Source organism: Chiloscyllium plagiosum, chromosome 15 (genome assembly GCF_004010195.1).
Source record: "Chiloscyllium plagiosum isolate BGI_BamShark_2017 chromosome 15, ASM401019v2, whole genome shotgun sequence".
NCBI lineage: Eukaryota > Metazoa > Chordata > Chondrichthyes > Orectolobiformes > Hemiscylliidae > Chiloscyllium > Chiloscyllium plagiosum.
In genome coordinates this window covers 45,561,903-45,584,299 of record NC_057724.1, presented here as the reverse complement: position 1 = coordinate 45,584,299, position 22,397 = coordinate 45,561,903, and the positions used below count along the sequence as shown (strand labels likewise).

Sequence of the window (22,397 nt, the reverse complement as noted above, 5' to 3'; positions counted from 1 at the left end):
AAACAATCAAAAGATAATCTAGAGTTGAAGGTTCACTGAAGTGTTGCATTCCTCACCCATTCTCCACCTTGGGTGATTTAGCATAAAGAGTAATGGCTACTGGTCTGTTACGAATGAGACAATTGTCATCATTATGGACATTAAGACTTCTATAGTGAAAAGCTTAACATTGTAATTCCATTTGCTAAGCTTCATAAGGGATTGCCAATCAAGTTTCAGTCTGGAATTAAGACAGGTAATTATGACTTGCAATTTGAGACAAATTCTACCTTTGTCTTTTATTTGCTTGGATAGTAAGATTTCTTCAGGGAACATTAGAAATTACATGATTGCTGAAGACTCAATAGTTCATCAGTCTATTACCAATAGCTAACTCAATTTCTCACTTATTTGAATACTTAACCAGTTCAACATATTTTGCTCCCATTATTTGCCGCAATATCTCTATTTCATGCAAGGAAAGTAGAAGGTAATCAGTGCAAGATGAAAAGCTTCACTAAACTGTGTCTTTATGTCTTCGATATACTTTATGATAGACAGTACAGGATGGTTAGAACCTTTTAGGATTAGAAGATTTTTTAAACTAAATGAATAGTTCTTTCCAAAGAAATAGGTTGTGACTGTGATTCTGACACCTTCCCTTTCCACTCGACAGTATTGTGAAAGTTTGAGATCTGACTCCTGCAGAGCTTCCAAAATGTAGGAATCCCAAGCTAATAAAGTTATTAATTTAGCTTTCTATATACATCATGCTGTTGTTGGATTTTTCCCTGCCCTGTTCTCACTTTGATTCTCCCTTTATCCTTATCTGCTACTCCAGATAATTTGAAACTTTCCTGCATGCTGTTGGCAGTAGTTTTCATTAAGAAATTGCTGTGCACAACATGTAGCATACTTTGGACCCCTGAAGCAGCAGCATCAGGTCATGAAAATACTTCTGTCCTGTCCTTTATATCATTTATATAAACAGTAAACAGCAACAAACCCAACACTGATTCATGTTAAATCCCACTCGTTGTTGATTTTACATCATTAGTTTAAATATGTTCTACCTCCCATCATCACCATACTTACTTTTGCTACTCATGATACTGCCTTCATGTTGGAGTTTTCATTAAGATTGCTGTTCTAGCACAAACCCGATTGACAAGAAAGTTACATAATTAATTAGTTCAGACCTAATGGGCAAAACCTAGAGGTGGTGGGAAACCTGCGGGCAAAGGTATTGGAAGAAAATAAGTAATTTTACTTTCTGTACAGTCCCCACCACCAATTGTCTGCTTTTATTGCTGAAGACTCAAAAGCAGGCAATTGCGAACAATATCAAAAAGGGCTAACTATTATTTACTTGCATTAACATCAATTTCAAATTTACTATTTTTGTCTGAATAGAACATTTATAGTTGTAAAATATGAATATTCATTATTACCTTCTTTTTGATAATGACCATAGGTATATTATGTAATATCATGCAATATCCTTTCTACACACAATTACAGCATGTGTGTTTGGTGAATCTTTTTAAAATTGTGTTGTTAAATCGGCCACGATACAGTGTGGAAGTTTATCCCATCAAATATTTTCCTAGTGAGCGAACTATAAACTACTTAAATTCTTTTAAGGTGAAATTGTCTTCAATTCAGCAATTGCAACTTCAATTGTTTTGTTACATAAAAATAAGAATAGTGTTTGTAGGAATATTAATATGTTGAAATATCATTGTATAAAGTATTCTACCATTGAGACTATAGGGAATCTATTCAAAGCTGTACAATTTTCACAAAATCTTTGGCACTGATCAAATTTTCATAAGCCATAAGAAAACTTAGGTTGTCAAATTTAGAAAGACATAGAAATTGCTGAAATGACCTGTGACATGACAAATGACACCTTAGGAAGGATATATTGGCCTTCGAGAGTTTACAAGTATGATATGTGGACATGGGGTTAAGAAGTGATGATACAAATTCGAAACAAAATCAGAAATTCGTCCTGTTATGTGTAAATTTAGAAGGTTAAGGAGTGGTCTGATCAAAGTCTTCAAGATATTAACAGGAAAAGACAGGGTAGATAAAGATAAATTATTTCCTCTGGTTGGGGATTCTAGAACGAGGGGGCTTAGTCTGAGAATTGGGCCAGACCATTCACGAGAGATATGAGGAAGCACCTGGACATGCAAAGGGGTGTTGATGTTTGGAACTCTCTTCCACAAACAGCAGTGGATGTTTCATCAGTTGTTAATTTTAAATCTGGGATATATAAATATTTGTTAAGTCGGTCACAGATCAGAAATGATTTCATTCAATTATGGGGCAGGTTCAACAGCCTGAATGGCCTAATCCTGTTCCTGTGATGTAACCCATTTTTGTGAGAGAGAATTAAGGCAAGTAATCTCAGTTGCTGTTAGAGTTTTTAATCACCTTGTTTAGATCTGTTTTAACATGCGTGGAACAGATCGGTCTTGCGAATCCAGGCCAGATGGCTCAAAGGTAGGGAAACTACCACTGTGCCACAAGAGACCCTAAGGTGGTTCTGTTTTCGAGCTGATGCAGGAAATTATGCACCTGGGAGATATGAAACTGGGATTCTTTCAAACATAGACTAAGCTAAGGAGAGATTTGCTGGAGTAAATTAGAACTGTTTGCAGTGACAAGGGTTGTGATGCAAGGGCACTGATTTAAGATGATTGGCAAAAGAACCAGAAGCAATATTTGGAAAGTTTTAATGTGTCAAGTTGTGGTGATTTGGTATGCATTATCTAAAAGGTTGTTCAATGCAGATTCAAAAGTTTTCTCAAAGGGAATTGAATAAAAGCTTGAAAGGGAAAAATATGATCACTGGGGAAAATTTAGGGATTAATTAGATTGCTGGGCTGAATGGTCTTTTGTGCTGAATCATCTTGATTTTAGAGGCAGGATACAGATTTCTTTTTTTGGACAAATGCTGTTTAAGTTGTTCTGTCGTATGGATAGTTATTTGAGAAACCAGACATCAGTTGTCAGGCAAGATGGCTCAAAGGCCACTTTCCATACTGTAAACATTTTTGATTGATTGTCAAAAATGTGAAGCCTTTTCATTTTTTTTATAGTTCCTTGAAAGTGGAGTCGCTGGTAGATAGGATAGTGAAGTGTGTATAGAAAGCTAAATTAATAACTTTATTAGCTTGGGATTCCTACATTTTGGAAGCTCTGCAGGTGTCAGATCTCAAACTTTCACAATACTGTTGAGTGGAAAGGGAAGGTGTCAGAATCACAGTCACAACCTATTTCTTTGGAAAGAACTATTCATTTAGTTTAAAAAATCTTCTAATCCAAAAGGTTCTAACCATCTTGTACTGTTTGGTATGTTTTACTTTATTGGTCAGAACATTGAGTATTGGAGTTGGGAGGTCATGTTTCAGGACATTAGTTCGGCCACTTTTGGAATATTGTCTGCAATTCCAGTCTTCCTCCTATAGGAAGGTTGTTGTCACACTAGAAATTGGCAACATCCTTGTAAATCTTTTCTGAACAAAGTTGGAGGATTTGAGCTGTAGCAAGAGGCTGATTTAGCTGAGAGTGATCTTATAGAGGTTCATAAAATCATGAGGGGCATGGATAGGGTAAATTGACAAGGTCTTTTCCCTGACGTGAGGGAGTCCAGGACTAGAAGGTATAGGTTTAGAGTTAGAGAAGAAAGATTTAAAAGGGATCTAAGGGGCAACTTTTTCAAGCAGAGAATGGTGTGTGTATGGAATGAGCTGCCAGAGGAAGTGGTGGAGGCTGGTACAATTACAACATTTAAAAGGCATCTGAATGGGTCCATGATAGGAAGGGTTTAGAGGGATATGGGCCAAGTACTAGCAAATAGGACTAGATTAATTTAGGATATCTGGTCGGCATGAGCAAGTTGGACCGAAGGGTCCATGTCTCTCTGCTGTAGCTCTCTATGACTCTGTGCAGCGAATGTATTAACCAGCATATGAATGAACTGTGAATATTTTTGCCTGCGAGATTTGCATGTGCTTGAGTAATGATTTCAAGCCTACTTTGAGTATGTGTTGTCTTTCACTTCGTAGGTGTTATTGCAATGATCACACCAGCTTTAGAGTTTTTGTAACCACCATTGTCAATTGATGGAAAATTCAAATACTTTTTTATTCCTAATTTTGTTTGCTTCTTTAATTGCAGAGGCTTTAAAGTAACCTAACAGACTCCTCGTACTTCATTTGAAGTAGAATGCTTCATTTGGACGGAGATAAATGAAAGCCAACATCTTTGCAATGCATTTCGGCAAGCCATGATTTTATCATCTGTTCACAATGAGTTATTTTAATTTGCAGGAAGGCTTCATTGAATAACATTAACTGTGAAGTAAATACATGAGCTTCTCTTGTTTGTCAATGCTAGTTAAAAGCATACTTAAAGCAAACATGCCAGAAGTGATTTCACGGAGCAGTTTTCTTTGCTGCACAAATGAAACTAAGGTCATTTCCTTGCACTTACTCTACTAATGGGAAATGATCTGTTATACTTCTGACAAAGATCATGTTGCTTATAATACAACAAGTACCTTAATTCGCACCCACCTACACATTGTCCAGGAGTAAAAAGGTTCAATTAGAATATACTTCGTGGTTGTACTGATATATCACATTGTTGAAAACAAAATGAGATCCACCTTGTTATGGATCTAAATCAGTTTTGTTTCCAACTGTTCAATTCGTTTATTGATATGTTGGTCAACACTCCTCTGAACCTGCACTGTCATTCCTTGTAAACTCCAAAACTGATATCCGAACATGCTCTGTTTCTTGCATCCTCCTTGATTTGAAATCAAGACTCCCAATATTGCCTGTTATTGTCACTTATGTGAATTTTCAAAAATTGGCTACCTCTGTCTGTCTTTCCTTTCAACAATCTTAAGGTTTGTAAAACCCAAAGCCTAGAAACATGTATTTATTTTTCTTGATTTGCCTTGATAGTTCCTTTTTTTGAATCATGTTACTATATTGGCTATTTGGACCTTGGCCTTTTATCTTGTTGGATCAGTGAACATGTAGACTTTCAAACCTGAGCTCTTCTCTTCTGCATAGTTCAATCACACAGAAGCTTTACCAATCAAAATATGAGTGAGGTTTTCTGATTCCGTTCTTGCAACATTTCATTTTTGAAGAAAACTGCCAGTCACACAATGATTATTGTGATGGTGAAATAATAAATTTTTGTTGGAGTCAAATTTTAACTTTGTTAAATGAGGTCACAGGTTTGATCTTCAGCCTTTGCTTGTTGATAGCTGATAACAGGCGACAAATTGGCATAGCCAATGATAATCCTGCTTCCAGGGGTATGGATGGAAAAATGGCAAAAGCTATGTCATGTAATCATTAATTGTTACCAAAAAATGCATGTGAGCATTTGATGAGAACAGAATAATGTCGACAGTGAAATAGTCTGTTGATACAGAGCTCACATGGGCAACAAGATGGCGGATGGAGCATAATGAGGGAAAGTATATATTTATTCATTTGGTCATAAGAATAGATGGGCAGATCCTAAGGGTGAAACTTGTACAATGTTGCTGTTTAATGAAAATTGCGTGCTTTGTACATCATACTGATGAGAAGTACTTAGACCATTGTTAGTGTTTAATTCTCTTCCCCAGAAGGTAGTTGAGGCTGGGTCCTTACATTTGGTCAAGACTGATGAGATAAATCTTTAGAAGATGTGAGTTAAGAGTTCTGGATGTGGACATGCAAGTGCAACGGAGACTGAAACCAGATCAGCCATGATCTAGTCTGTTCTGCTATTTAATTAGAAGTAGCAGAAAGGACCAAATGGCACATCCATTCTCCCTCGTCTGTTGCTGTGAAAGCACTGTAGCAATTGGGAAGAAAAATAGCTTTTTGACTCTTGTTAGAAGTGGATTGGAGTACAGGAACAAGAGAAACTTCGCTTCAGTTTTACAAGGCAATATTTGGAGTGCTGCATGTAATTTTGGTTTCCATGTTTAAGGAATGATTTTGCCCCTCAGAATTTGAGTTTTCTCTTTCCTGTCCAGGATCATAATTTTATAAAGATGTTTGTTACCCTCAAAGTGAGTGCCTCTAATAATTCTAAAGCAAGCCATGGGTTTAAAAATAAACAATTAGTCTTCTAACTCACTTCCCCTCCAAGTAGTGCAATCTTTTACTCACTGCCTCTCAAATTCAAATATTAGATACAAACAAAAGCAACATGTAGTTACAGCTTATAGTTACCTTTTATGATAGGCTGGTCATTTCTTCAATGACGTTGAAGATTTGATGTTGACATTGAGGGTCTTGTGAAGCAAGCAAGTCTCAACTGACTTGAGTTTTCTTGTCAGTTTCAAGGAAACTAGTTCTCAGGTGAAGTCAGGTGGTAGTGGTACGTTGGGGGAGTTGTCTTTGCTGTGAGGATTTCTCACTTTCATGGAATATTAATTTCCTTGGCTTGCACCTAATCAAATTAGATTCCCTACAGTGTGGAAACAGGCCCTTCAGCCCAACAAGTCCATACCGACCCTCCGAAGAGTAACCCACCCTCCGAAGAGTAACCCACCCAGATTTATTTCCCTCCATTTACCCCGACTAATGTACCTAACAATACGGGCAATTTTGCATGGCCAGTACACCTAATTTGCACATCTTTGGACTGTGGGAGGAAACCGGAGTACCCGGAGAAAACCCACGCAGACACGGGGAGAATGTGCAAGCTCTACACAGTCAGTTGCCCGAGGCTGGAATTATTTAGCTTGTTCATTCAGGGAATGCTGGCATTGCTATTCAGACCACTGTTTATTACCCATCGCTAATTGCTAGTTTGAAAGTGATTGTGAGCTGCCACAGTCTATTTGGAACATTTTAACCCAGTGACAATGGTGGAATGGTCATATATACTGTTTTTCCAAGTTAGGATCGTGAGTAGCATGTTCCCAATGTCCTTTGTACCCTGTCCTTTTAAATGATAGTTGTGGGTTTGGAAGGTGCAGTCTCAGGTGCTTCAATTTTTTTCAGTACTTCTGAGTCTTCTAACACACTGCTACCGAACAATAATAGTCAAGGAAGTGTTTGTGATTTTGGTGCTATCAAATGGGCTGCTTGGTAAATTTCCTGGGTATTGTTGGAGCTACTTTTATCCACAGAAGTGGAGAATTTGCTGTCCAAGTTCTGACTTGTGCCTGACAGGTAGTGAACAGGTTTTGGGAAATAAGTTATTCGGTTCAGGCTTCCTCCCCTCTGACCTGCCCTAATATTGGCAATGCTCCCATGGCGAGTCCAGTCCAGGTCAATAATAACTGTTTTTCCAGCAATAACCTGCTGATTTAAACCAGACAACAAATTAGTCTCCTCATCAAGGGACTAGCATAGGTTCAAAGTATGTTTGCAAACAAAGGCCGATGTGTATTTTCATTCTAAATCTTGTGGTCTAAATTCACTACTTTGAGAATTTGAGACTGCCGGTGTCCTTTTGTTTAAATTGCTCAATGAATTTGGTAATATCCATTATTGGTGGTTCAGTTTCAGGAAAGGTTTTTGACTCAGATTCCGTCTAGATTGTTACTTTTGTTCCATTTTGAAACTGGTTTCAGACTCCAACAGCAATTGGGGCTACCAAACTTTCCACCTTTCTTTGTTCAGTGTTAAAAGTGAAGACTAAAACCTCGTAATATAATCAGACAAAATGCTGTATGTGCTCTGGTGGTGGTGCAGTGAGGGTTTATGAAATTAGTTCCTTGATATAAGCTGGTTGTCTTGTGATGAAAGGCTGAGGAAATTCAGCCTTTATTCTCTGTATCTTTAATAAAAGGGCAGGCAATCTGATTGAAGCATATAAAATTGCAAAGGAGCTTGATAAGGTAGCCACTGAGAAATAGTTTCTGCAGACTAAGACTTTTAATGTGGGTATGGATATTTTCGAATTAACCTGGTCAGAGATGTTATTACACCTGTCTGGAGCAGGTGAGACTTGAACCCAGGTCTTTTGACTCAGAGGCAGGGACACTACCACTGTGCTATGGCAGGCCAAAAAATGTGGGTTTTGTCCCAGGATAAGGGCCAATCATTTAGGACAAAAGTGAGAAGAAATTACTCTAAGGGTTTTGAATCTTTGGGAATTCTTTACAACAGAAAATTGATGCTCCATTATTTAGAACATTGGTCTCTGAGTATTGAGTTTGCGAGTGGGCAGGGAAGTGGAGTTGAAGTTGCAGAGGTCAGCCGTGATTCTATTGAATGCTGGTTTTTGGCTTGTTTCTACACCTTATTGTGAAAAATGATTTGTTGGTCAAGGCACTGGAGAGTTGTTCATGCTCAGCTGGTTTCCTTCAACAAAAGCCTGTGCCTCTCAGTTGTAATTGAAGTATGTTATATTGAATGGGATGGATTGCCTGTTGTAATGTGTGAAGTTTGAGCAATATTTGTTCACTGACTGGAATGAATTGACCATTTAAAATAAATAGATCCTTGTTTAAATTTGAGATTTTCTTCAGAGCCAAGTCTTGTGTTATATCGTATATGGAAATATATATAGCTTTTGTGTTCATTTTTTAAAAATTTAGCTTGTGAATTTGAGAGAAATGACCGAACTCATTATGATGTTCCTCTCTCTCATTATTGCAGTGAACTGTGATAAAGCATTTTCTATTACAGATAAACCTAAGTTGCCTGATAATTACACCAATGAAACCTGGCAAAAACTGAAAGAAGCAGTAGAAGCAATTCAGAAGAGCACCTCAATCAAATACAATTTGGAGGAACTTTATCAGGTAATGGAAATGTTGCATGTTTTGTATGCAGCAAGTTAAATTACTTTAAAATATTGACAAAGACAATGATTTCTGTGTTTCTTATTCAGCCATATTTTGTAGTGTTGCATATTTAAATATCAATTTTAATCAATTGCCAGTGTAATTGGTACTGTCTTTGAAAGGAAAGCAATATTTCTGCCCCACCACTCCTTTAAATGTGCTCAATATTGCTCAAGTACAAATCTGTTACGAATCCCTCGGGTTGAAATTGAATGTGATAATTTAATGAATTTAGTGATATCTGAATCATAAAACATTGTATTTGCTGCATCTGCATACTAATGTTGTCATTTATTGTAAGGGGTATGGAATATATAATGAAATAAATTTTCTTAGAACTGTATAGTGCCTTAGTGATATCTCCCTAAGACATGACAGTTGTAAGAAACTCTTCTGGTGTATGATATAATTCTGGTCTCCATATTCAAGAAAGAGCATATTTACTTGAAGGGAGACAAAGTTAAAAATCACACAACACCAGGTTATAGTCCAACAGGTTTAATTGGAAGCACACTAGCTTTCGGAGCGACGCTCCTTCATCAGATGATAGTGGTGACGTTGCCAAATCATACTTGAAGGGAGTTCACTGAAGGTTCATTCAGCCACTCCTTGGCATGAAGGTTTATCTTATCAGTTAGACTACTTAGTTCTGTATCCTTTTGGAGTCCAGAAGATTGAGAGATGATCTTATTTAACACACAATCCTGAGGAGATTTGACAAGATAATGTTGTAGGAATATTTCTCCTTTTAGGGAGAAGGAAGCGAGCAGGCATATGCAATGGAAGCATGCAATACAGTAAAGCAATGGAAGCATGCAATACAGTAAAGCGAGCAGGCATATGCAATGGAAGCATGGCTATTGAATATTTTTAAGACCTAATTAGATTTTTGATCAACAAGGACATCAAAGGGTATAAGTGGTTGGCAGGGAAGAGGTGTTCAAATCACATTATGATATCTAAGATCTTTTCAAATGGAAGGGTGGAGTAGGGTAGTGCAGCTGAATGGCCCATTTCTCCTCAATTCATGTTTGAATGAATTTGACTGAGAATCAGCTGACATTCCTTCTCCTGATTATATCTAAGTAGTACACAAACAAAACTCAGAAATGATATTCTTGACAGTCAGAATAGCCTACTAGTCTTTACTGTCACAGATTTCTGTTATTGATGCTATTTCCAGCCCACTTGCTTCTCAGTCAAGCATGTTTGAACTCCCCTTAGAGGAAATTTACTCTTATTTTACCCTTTTTTCCCCACAATTATGCTAAAATATGCATCACCTACCACAAAAAAATGCTGTCCTACTAATGCTCATTTGAACTGTTCCATCTCAGTCTCCGAAATCTAAATATGGAATTTCCAAACGCTGGCAGGTGCACTCTTGAACTATGACAGACTGGTTAATACTGTTGTACATTTAAAGTCTGAAGTGGAGTATACATGCAATTTCACTGACTGTGCAAATTATGTGGGGCTCATAATGTTACTGTTTTTGTATTTTTTTTTCAACTTAGCGGGAACTTGCCTCCAACATGTACAATTCTCCTCCCTGAGTTCTTGCAAAATGAGCAATATCATGCTTCATTTTTTTGAACATGGGTCTCTTCCTTTGTCGATCTATCTAACATATCCCCCCCTTCTACTATTTTTTAAAACTTTCATAGAGTCATAGAGATGTACAGCATGGAAACAGACCCTTCGGACCAACACGTCCATGCCGGCCAGATATCCCAGCCCAATCTAGTCCCACCTGCCAGCACCCGGCTCTGATACCCCCAAACCCTTCCTATTCATATACCCATCTAAATGTCTCTTAAATGTTGCAATTGTACCAGCCTCCACCACTTCCTCTCGCAGCTCATTCCATACACATACCACTGTCTGCGTGAAAAGGTTGCCCCTAGGTCTCTTTTATATCTTTCCCCTCTCACCCTAAACCTATGCCCTCTAGTTTGGACTCCCTGACCCCAGGGAAAAGACTTTGCCTATTTACCCTATCCATGCCCCTCATAATTTTGTAAACCTCTAAAAGGTCACCCCTCAGCCTCCGACGCTCCAGGGAAAACAGACCCTGCCTGTTCAGCCTCTCCCCGTAGCTCAAATCCTCCAACCCTGGCAGCGTCCTTGTCAATCTCTTCTGAACCATTTCAAGTTTCACAACATCTTTCCGATAGGAAGGAGATCAGAATTGCACGTAATATTCCAACAGTGGCCTAACCAAAGTCCTGTACAGCCGCAACATGACCTCCCAACTCCTGTACTCAGTACTTTGACCAATAAAAGAAAGCACACCAAACGCTGCCTCCACTATCCTAACTACCTGCGAATCCACTTTCAAGGAGCTATGAACCTGCACTCCAATGTCTCTTTGTTCAGAACTATTGCTGCCTACAACTTTGCTATTCTATTATGAAATCCCATCTGAAATTCCAGGATTTCAGATAATGTTCATTCCCTGCTCTAAGCTGTGATCTTAATCATGCCACACATGTGCCATGCATTGACTATTACTAACAGAGAATCTAACTGTCGCCCCTTGACAGTCAACGACATTGTCATCATTGAAATCTTCATTGAAAGCTTCTGGACATTATCTATGATCAGAATCTGAACTGGTCTATCCATTTGGAATGGGTCTGGGTGGGTTATTCTTCGGAGGGTTGGTGTGGACTTGTTGGGCTGAAGGGCCTGTTCCATACTGTAGGGAATCTAATCTATTAATCTTCTAGCTGTGAGCGTAATTTCTCCCACCGTGGATTCCTTTACACTTCCAGAGTAAACTGTCACTCATTTTAAATAATGTGGAGCGAATGTGATAATAGTTAGTGTCCTAACCACTGAGCGGCATTTAAAGAATAAGTTCTCAATGTTCCTTTTTGGAGGAGAAGAATGAGAAACTGGATATTAGCCTGTTTTGTTTTCAGTATTAGCTGCCAGAAGATAACTTTAAAATCAAATGTAGATGTTAAGAAACGTTAGTTAATGAATAGGTGAATGGATATGTGGCGGGTAATTTTGCGGAATGATGTTTGGGAAGTATAATCAGGTTGGTTTGGGTTATAGTTTCGTGGTTGAAACTTTATTGCTGGAACAGCACAGCAGGTCAGGCAGCATCCAGGGAACAGGAGATTCGACGTTTCGGGCACAGGCCCTTCTTCAGGAATGAGCAGAGTGTGTTCAGCAGGAGAAGATAAAAGGTAGGGAGGAGGGACTTGGAGGAGGGGCGTTGGAAATGTGATAGGTGGAAAGAGGTCAAGGTGAGGGTGATAGGTCGGAGTAGGATGGAGGCGGAGAGGTCAAGAAGAAGACTGCAGGTCAGGAAGGCGGTGCCGGACTGGAGGGATTCGGCTGAGACAAGGTGGGGGGAGGGGGGATGAAGAAACTGGTGAAGTCCAAGTTCATCCCCTGTGGTTGGAGGGTTCCCTGCTGTGCTGTTCCAGCAATAAAGTTTCAATCTGAAGAAGGGCCTGTGCCCGAAACGTCGAATCTCCTGTTCCCTGGATGCTGCCTGACCTGCTGTGCTGTTCCAGCAATAAAGTTTCAGCCTTACCATCACTCAAAGTTTCAACTTTGATCTCCAGCATCTGCAGACCTCACTTTCTCCTGATAGTTTCGTGGTGTTGGGTGAATAAGGTTTGCATGTTAGACTAGTCAGTTGGGTCAGTGATAATCATGGGGATGATATTGTGAGCAGGATAAGTAGTCAGGTGATAACTTACAGTAGATCGTTAAGTTGGTTTTTGGGAGTAGTCAGTTGAGTTGGACAGTGGGGTGGTGCATGGTTGGGTAAAGGTTTTGTCGGGTCCTGAATTCGGTTATGGGGGAGTTGATTGAGTGGGTCGTTGGAGTCATTGGGTCATGGTAGCAATTTGAGGGTCAGTTCTTCAATTACCTGGAAGGTTGATTTGATTTTTGTCGTGGGTGTCCAGTGAAATACAACAGGCCCGCCTGATGTCTTTGACCCTAATTTGGGTGCATAATCTTTAAAAAATTCACTCATGGGATTTATTGCCCATTCCTATTTATTGCCCATTCATGACCCAATGAAGGATGCCTTCCTTGAAGAAGCTCTCTTCCTCCCATTCCTGAAGAAGGGGTTATGCCTGAAACGTCGATTCTCCTATCTATTCCTATATTAACCTTAAGACTTGCGAATGTAGTCAAGACTGAAGAGGGCAGACACTTTCATGGTCCCTAGGATTCTCAGGAACAGGCAGAAAAATGAAATTGAGACCAAGGTCAAATCAACCATTATGTTATTGAAGTGATAGCAATTGTGAAGGGCTATATGGCTTCTTACTCTAATTTCCTATGTAGTAATACTGATGGTAAATGAACTTGCTGATATCTGCAGTGTAGTCAATTGGAGAGCATCTTTTAGGGGTTTTGAGGGAGTACAATAGGTGAAATTCATCTCCCGCCAAATGTATGCATCTTCAGTTCGTATATTTTGATTCAATTCAGATAACTGTGCGCCTCTATACTGGTGTATGTTAATTTCTACTGACTTGGAAGATTATAACGCCTCTTTAATCCTTTGTTCCGGATCTCCAGCATATCATTTTTACATTCCAAAGTCCTATCTATAGCTATTTTTAACTGTATAAAGATCTTTGGTCACTTTCTGTGGGTAAGGGTCAGAGGACAGTGGGGTGACTATCAAATCCCTTCAAGCACTATGAATTGTTAAATATTCTAATTCTTCCTTCTATGACTTATTCTGTTATAGGCAGTGGAGAACCTCTGTTCTTACAAAGTATCAGCAAATTTATACAAGCAGCTGCGACAAGTCTGTGAGGATCACATCAAAGCTCAAATTCACCAGTTCAGAGAATATCCTTTAATTTATCTGATCAGAATCTTAATTACGTGAGTTACTTGAGTTAACTATGTGGTTGAAGAACCGTAAATTTGCTGAGTTCAGTTGCAGCATGTCAAAATCTGTGCATGAGCCATAAACATGGAGTATAAGTGTATCATATATCTTTGATGTAAATGGTGTTATAGCTCAGGGGACCATACTTATAAACTATCTGTTAAAGCGACAGTTGTTTTATTCGTATGGCTGTGAAAAAAGTCCAAGTTACATTTTGTCTTCAGCTGGGACAATATAAGTGCTTATGAGGAATTGATCTTTGAACAGTATGCAGACAGTAGTTTGTCTTGGATGGCCACAGCCACAATTTGAGATGCTCCACATTTTTCACTTTTGGACAATTGACCTCCTCTTCCTCTGCCCAATCTCTAATGATTGCGGATTGTCCACATTTTATGTGGTAGGTGGAAACCTGGGAATTAACTCAGGTTGGTGATATTTGTCGTCAACCAGGATGTGTGCCTTGTTGTGGAGTTCACAACTGAGGTGGGTCAGTTTCAAATTGAAAGATTTTTCATTTGAGATTGGGGTGAGGAGATATTTTTTTTCTCTGGGGATCTGTGAAGTTTCCTTACTCCGATAGCAGTGGAATCTGGTTAATATATTCTTGGGAGTTGTGTTCTTTGAGGAGGATGTTTTCTTGCAGTTTATTTGAGGGTGGAATGTAGATTGCTTCACAATAACTAGTTAGTTTGTCAGGTGGAGAAAAGTGAATGAAGGTTCTGTGAACTATGGTTTCCACAGGAATCAGATAGTTAGAAGTTGCCAAATTCTAAAGCATGAGTACTATCATTGTTTTTTTGCCTCCTTAGCTTTGAGCCACTAAAGGGGAATCTGATATTTTCGTTTGAGCTCAGGCAAGGTCATACTTTTTTTTGGCATCAAAATATTTACAAAATGTGTCAATATCTTAATGTGTTTTCTCCACATATCACAGTTTTCAAAAGCTTTGAATTATCTTAATACACTGGTTAATATTGATGCTCCAGTCATCACCACAAACGATTGCCAGATTACCTAGATATTGATTTATGTTTTGTTTCTCTCTCCTCGCAGTTTGCAAATTAATGTCTACTAACAACATTGATTACAATTTCTTAATGGAATTTACTGAATTTGAAGTGTTTGCTAACATGCTCAATTTTATTTTTGATTAGTCAATGCTTACATTATACTTCAACTGCTCAATTGTATATGGATGACTTCAGACTACTGAACCCTGTCATTAAATCATGAATGCAGCATCAGTAAATCTTCAGAATCTTTCCACAGACGTTCAGAATTGATAATTCCTGAAATATGCTTTTTACCGTGTATTTTGTACAGCTGGTAAGCAAGCATATCTATTGCTTTTTAAATTGCCTCCTTGCTAGATTCCCGCAATATGTATGCACATGCACAAAAATTTCTGAATTGAAATTGGAATTAGTTCAGGGATATGAAATAGGATTTCAACACCATCAACGATGACTCAGTCTAATTGCATCATAAGTAAAGTCCCAACAGGTTACCGGCCTTCTCCTTCACTGGTAGATCTGTGTAGACATTTAAAATTGAAGGCCAAAAAATTATTAAATGGGACACTCAATTGAAGAGAAGTGATGTAAATGAATATTAACATTTGCTGGGGTACAGTGTATGCTAAAGGAATTTAGTTTCCTTGATTCATTATAGAACTAACTTTGTATTTTCAGTTTTCTTTAACCATTCCTTTACGGATTCCTTAGATAGTGTCCTGTTTCTAAAGAAAATAGATAAATGCTGGCAGGACCACTGCAGACAAATGGTAAGTAAGGTCACAATTAATATTGGTGTACATATTTAAATTTTTGTCTCAATTTCACCCTTCTAATCAAGATATTGCCTGCTGAATCTCAGGAATCAAACCAGGCATTTTCTAGTCCTTTCAGACAATGCTCAAAGCTCCAAAACCTCAATTGTGCTAATGAAAAATATCTACAACTATTCCTTTGCTAATTTGGTTCTGATTGATAATTTGAATTTCCACTTCAAAGCTAAATAGAAAAGTAGTAGGCAAAATGAAAATGTCTTGTTGCTGTTCTGGCGAGAAATTAAAGGCAAGTCATAGCATTTGTAGATGATTTTTTAAATCTGTTTTAACCCAATGTTAGAATTTGAGGGTGATCTGAAAAAGGAGGAACAGTGATCCATTTCCCAAAACAAAGTTTGATGTACAGGTAGATCAGTTGTGTGACAGGTTATTTACAATTTTTGGCAGGAGGTTTGAGGCCACACAAGTGGCTTCTGAACCAAGTAGAGGTTATGGGATGAGTATTGCACCTTGCATTCCAAGTTCACAGATGATTAGCCTTAACCAGCTCCTTCAATTTCCATTGTACTGCTGGGCGGTCCCATCCCATCCCTTCTATTCCAAACCAAGGACGAGTATTGATAAAATATATCTTTTGCAAAACCAACCCACATGTTTTTGATCTCCAGGCCTGACCACTTTGATGCTAATTAGATTATCTACAGTAAATTGTTATTGTTCACTTCTGGCAAATGGATCCCTAAGTTTTTCAAACCTACTGTTGTTCCTCCTACTTTAAAACTTACTGTTATTGTTCAAATGTCAAACCAAAATTTACACCAGTTTGATGTAATCAAATTTAAGCTGTCTCTTTTAGCTGCCAAAGCCCATCTAAGCTAAGAACCTTGGAGTTTTGCTTCACCTCAAGCTCAGTTTCTAACACTACATTCAATCTGTCACCGACACCACTTCCATGCATATCTCAAATAACATCTCTCTGTCCTCCCCTTTCCTTCAGTTGAAACTTTAATGCATGTATTTTATTACTTTGTGGCTGACTTCTCCAACAATCTAAAGGTTGACTTGTGCATCTTTAGTAGTTTTAAACTTCTCAGTCATCCAGTAGGCCATCGTCTATACCTCATACACATTAAATCCCAAATCCAAGCCTTCCCAGTTTCATGGCTTCTTATCACACAAAGAATGTTCAGGTTTTCTAATAGCTTTGAGCTTTTATGATTTTGACCAAATGTATTTTATGGTATGTATTCTTCACTTCATCAATACTAGTCATGTCTGTTTTGCTGTTGGATGTTATAGAATCATAGACTCATGCAGTATGGAAACGGACTCTTTGATCCAACCAGTCCATGCCAAACATAATCTCAAACTAAACTAGTCCCACCTGCCTGCTCCTGGCCCATATCCCTCGAACCCTTTCAGATTCATGTATTTGTCCAAATGCCTTTTAAACATTGTAATTGTACCTGCAACTTTTCTGGAAGTTCATTCCACACATAAACCATTCTCTGCCCCTCATATCCTTTTAAAATCTCTGTCCTCTCACCTTAAAAGATGTGTCCCTCACTCTTTCACTTTACTCAGCATCTCTTGACTTGCTGTTCTTGACTTCCGAAATCTCCTTTACAATTCATTCATGACCAGTTTTTTTTAAAATTATGTCTTTCATCCTTATCCCTCCATCTTAATGTCAGCTAACAATCTGGTGATTTGGGATTTACTAGTACAATAAAAGTGTAATTTATTGGAAAAACATCCTCTAATATTTAGTTTCTCACTCCTGGAGGTATTTTTTTTGCTGTTTCAACCATGGATTTCATCTATGGCAGACTGTTTGCAGGTTGAGAGTATCAAGACTGAATCTGAACTGCCTTCACTCAATTACTGTATAAGGTGGTTCACTGGACCTGAAACATTAATTCTGCTTTCTCTCCACAAATGCTGCTAGACCCGATTATTTTTCAAATAATTTTTGTTTGTGTTTCTGATTTCCAGCATCTATAGTTTGTTTTGTTTACCTTTTGTTTTCTGGAGTAGGTTGTAAGACTGACACAAAAATCCTGTTTGGATACTTCGCCTAATACTAAATTGAACCCAATTCTAACTATCTCAGTTTAGTGAGGCAGTACTCATGATTTGAATCTGGAACAATTATTTGCACATTTGTGTATCAGGCAGAAACTATTGCACGATGTCATTGGGAAACTCCATACGTATAATTTTGAAACCATTCCTCATTGTTTTAGTCCCTCTCTGTTTTAATTTGATGTTTATGACATATAGGTTAGTAAAAATGTTTGCTTCGCTAAGATTTAAAAATGTACACTTGTTTACTGGTTTATTTCTTCCAGATCATGATTAGGAGTATCTTCTTGTTTCTGGATAGAACTTATGTTCTACAAAATTCAATGCTTCCATCTATTTGGTAAGTTGAAAGATTTGATGGTCTTCACAAGAAAACTGATAAAGTTAGCTCGGCCAGCAGAATGGACAGTACAATTGACCTTACCATCCTAATCTGGGGAAAGGACAATGGGCTAGACGCCTTGCTCCTGATCAATATACAGTTGAATTTCCTTTCTCTAAAGAGTTAATGCAGATTTGGGCTTGATTGATCTCTTGTATGTGCATTTGGAATGCTCTATAGAGTGAAGTTTGAATAATGAGCCATTTTGGTAAGTTACTTAATTGTCTAGTTCGGCGATTGTTGATGCAAATTTGGCTTTGAATTATTTTGCTTCAAAATTACCTGTTAACCAGAATTGTATGAGAACAGCATTCCTTCCACTTTTGCTTTGTAATATAGGGTGAAGTATTTACCTGATGGAAAGAAACCCATTTAATTAAAGGTGACTTTCCAAGGAAGGTGTTCTGAATTGACTTCAAAAAAAGTCCAAGTAATGTATCAAGAATTGATAACAATCTACATAGAATCATTCTGTTCCACTTGTAAAATAAGTCTCACATCGCAAGTAAGTTTGAGGAAGGCCATTTCATCTGTTTTAGTCATCTGTCTCAATCTGTAGTTCATCATTCTGGTTGAATTATAGGAAATTTAGGCAGAATGAGTCTGCTTATTCTTCTGGTTTGCCTTGTCTTTTTTCGGTTGCAGGTTGGAAAAGAGTTTTTTTTGTGAATACGAACACCAATTAACTTGAAATATATGCGCATTAAGAAGAACATGTTGGGCACAAGTAATGTTTAAATCCTAGAGTCCATGTTGTGAACCTACGTCACATTTCAGATGATTCCAAAATGTTTGACTCGAAAGCTTAGCTAAAATTTCACTCCATCTTGCCTTATTTTCGGTTTTTGTTTCGGATCAAAATTTGTCCTTTGCTGCCTTGAGCGAATGCCCTGCTCAGTTACGCACTAATGTTATGATCTACTTTATAGGCTTACTAGGTTCATATGTCTCTTGTTATTTTCATTTTGAAGATCATTTTGATACTTTTGGCAAAGTATATATATTAGAGGCTGGTATATTGTATAGAATTTTTGGATGAGTTTGCAATTTTCTAGGGAGGCAAGTTCTCATTCATGGATAATTTATCAAAATAAAGGAAGCAAGAAAATGCACATGGAAAGTGCTGCAACCGAGGCCATTCCCTGTGATGAGATACAGTGCAGTATTAGTTTCTCCTTTCATTTGAGTCAGTGGGTGTGGCTTAAGAGCAAGGAATATGATTAGAGAAAATTTCTATTTGGCATTCTCACTTTATTATCTCTTAAACTTCGCATATGGCAAAAAAAAGCCCATTGAACTTTTTTTTTTAAATTAGCTTTGGTTCCTAATAGAATGAAGACTGTGCAACTTATCACTGTGTCTGGTGCAAAAGGACAAAAAACATTTTGAAATAATCAAGATGACTGCATCTGAGGATTAGCAAGTGGAGTATCATGCTGAAAAGTGTTCGTCTATACTGCAATGGAAAATAGAGTATAAAATGTAGGGAAGTCTTGCTACAAGTCTACAAGATATGGGTGAAACCTCAATGAATACTATGTTCAGTTTTGATTCCCTTCTTTAAGGAGGGATTTGAAGCAGCTCAGAGATTTACTAAATTGATTACTGAGGTGGAAGGTTATATTATATGTAAATGTTGAGTTGTATAGGCTTTTACTCATTGGCATTTAGAAGAACTAGCGATGATCAAATTGAAATGAATAATGTTCCAAAGGATCATGATAAATACTGAGAGGATTACATTTGCTTCAGGGGAATATTTTCAGAATAAATGGACACTCGTTCACTATGGGTATGGGGGGAGGGGATTTACTTCTGGTAGAAGTCATGTATCTTTTTTATCCCGAAATCTCTGCCGGTTAGGTCATTGAATATATTCAATCATGAGATAGGGAGATTTTTGAACATTAGAGAAGTATGTGCTATGGAGAACAGGTAGGCTTGTGGAGATGAGGCCATTATCAATCAGTCATGATCTGTTTGAATGGTGAAGCAGTCTTCAGGTACTGTATGATGTACTCCAGTTTCTTGTGTTGTTTTGAAAAAAAGTTCATAAAGTTATTAGAAATGAGAATTAATTCCTGTAGTTTTAATGTGCTTGTACATTGGGAGTTTCATCTCTCCAGTGTGTCTTTTTCTTCCCCACAGTTGACTTCTTGCTAGAGATGGTATCATACACATATCAGCAGTATTTAAGACTTTATCCAAGAAACCAATTTTTAATGTGAAGATTGTTAATTACATTGGAGTACTTTTGATCTAGATACCTTCTTGATCAATACTGGAATGCTTTCAGGGAATCAGTGAAAAATGAAGTGGGCGGCACGGTGGCACAGTGGTTAGCACTGCTGCCTCACAGCGCCGGAGACCCGGGTTCAATTCCCGCCTCAGGCGACTAACTGTGTGGAGTTTCCTCCGGGTGCTCCGGTTTCCTCCCACAGTCCAGATGTGCAGGTCAGGTGAATTGGCCATGCTAAATTGCCCGTAGTGTTAGGTAAGGGGTAAATGTAGGGGTGTGGGTGGGTTGCGCTTCGGCGGGTCGGTGTGGACTTATTGGGCCTGTTTCCACACTGTAATGTAATCCAAAAAAAATTCTAAAAGAAGGGTCCGTAATTGATCATTGTCTCCACTCTTTTCACCAATGACTGACCTTCAACCATTGTTACGCACTGATGTAGTTGAAGTCATTTGTTGTTTATCTATTGCCAAGAAAGTTCACGTCATTTAAGATCTCAGACTTGTGTTGTAGTTGAGGTTTTTCTGATTTCATGTAGCTTAGCAATTGGGAAAAATAAATCTGTCTGCAGTGCAAGACAAAACCTAACAAATGTATCTAAATGTGTGAATGATGGTATTTAACACTACTTTAAAGATTGTGTTAATTGATCTGTTTGTGGTTGCACATTTGTAATTGCATCAAAGCAAAATCAGAATTGAGTTAAAGCAGATGATCAAAATCTGCACTAAAAAAGCAAATGCTCTTTTATTTCTCAGGTGTAAACACAGTTCAGGGAGCATGGAGGAATGCCTGCACTTTTTGAGATAAATGTTAATGTAAGACTTCAAATAAGTTGAAAGGAATTCAGATTTATACACCTCTTGATTTTTCTTTAGTTTAATTTTCTTCTTGGTCAGATCTTATTCTGTAGTCACCCCTTACTGTTTATTTTCAAATCCATGGGTAAGGAGGTGAACTGCTTACAGATGTTTACTGCTGACTGAGAGATGCATTTCAGATGAATAATTTCTCATCATTCTTGTGGTGAAGTTTTATTTTGTTGAGTATCACCTTTGACAGTAGAATAATATTGATAACTGTCAAAGGAGACTTGATACAGAGCTGTGAATTCAAAAGAATAGCCTGAAACAGGTGGGAAATATAGAAAATTAATTTACTTAATGATTATAGCTAAAATAGATTTTAAATGAAATCAATAATTCCTAAAGCAAATCAATTGTTTGACCATGTTATGTACTGACAAGAGATAGCTTTAAAAATCAATGACTATGGATTAAATTTTGTCCTTTTAATTTTCATTCTAAAACTAGACTAAGTTTTTTGAAGATAACTTGCTGAAACTATTTGAAATGGCAAGTCATGTCTTGTCACTCACCCAAAGCCCTGCAGACTTTGTTGTAATTGCTTGTTCGTGTCGGCTGTGACACTGTCTTTAGACCCTGAATAAATTATTTTCCAAATTTCTTTTCTTTCATCTCTTCCTCTTCAATCATTGATGTAATTTTTTTGGTTTTCCTTGAAATCTGTTTATAGCACCTGTAGACTCCAATACCTGACGTACAGATGGATGTTTTGTGCACCAGCTCACAAATGGTCGCTCCTTTCTACCTTCATTACCTTCTGCATGACCACAATATTGTCCACTGCAAATTCTGCTAGCTCTTTGAGATTGGTGAATAGATTTAGCTAAAAGGAGCACCAAAAATATTCAAGATTCAGTGAAGGTGCGCACCTTAAGTTGCTGAAGTAGAAGCAGCAACAACTCAAGGGATGGGGGCCATTTGGAACAATTTGCTCACTTTGTTGTTTCTATTGAGCAAATGACAAATGGGGAACAACCTACCTTAGTTTGAACTCAAAATTATTTGTAAAATATGTCAAATTCATTGAAGATCCATATTCACAGGTAAGAAAAGCATCCGAGAGGGAAAAAAAATCTTTAGTTTGTGCTCTATCAGCATTTTTTAGGTCTTCCTTCAACTAAGAGAAGAGGAACTTTGGGTACAAAGACAAGCTATTTGAGTGCTTGATGCATTTTGTTTGGCGGCATTTCACCAATTGGAACCAGCATCTGTCAGCAAGGCACTCTCCTTGATGTTGGCATGTGCTAGTTCATTTTTGTTTAAAGAACCTGTGAACCATCTTACTTCACCGCTGGTATGATTCTGCATTGAGGTCTCCTCTTGAGCCAACGAGCCCCTCTTTTGGTGT

At 37.9% G+C, this 22,397-nt stretch overlaps 1 protein-coding gene across 2 annotated transcripts in view; it reads left to right on the top strand.

The window, feature by feature from the left end:
- Positions 1 to 22,397, top strand: part of cul4b (cullin 4B) — an 85,365-nt gene that overhangs the window by 5,720 nt on the left and 57,248 nt on the right. Inside the window, exons 1-5 of one of the 2 annotated variants that reach the window (XM_043704822.1) lie at positions 4,100 to 4,272; positions 8,652 to 8,767; positions 13,542 to 13,645; positions 15,405 to 15,474; positions 17,832 to 17,905. In XM_043704822.1, the coding sequence (XP_043560757.1) occupies positions 4,242 to 4,272; positions 8,652 to 8,767; positions 13,542 to 13,645; positions 15,405 to 15,474; positions 17,832 to 17,905 (395 nt within the window). In that variant the 5' untranslated portion in view covers positions 4,100 to 4,241. Of the gene's footprint in view, positions 1 to 4,099; positions 4,273 to 8,651; positions 8,768 to 13,541; positions 13,646 to 15,404; positions 15,475 to 17,831; positions 17,906 to 22,397 lie in introns of those variants that run through there. The other variant, XM_043704821.1, reaches the window with a different exon arrangement.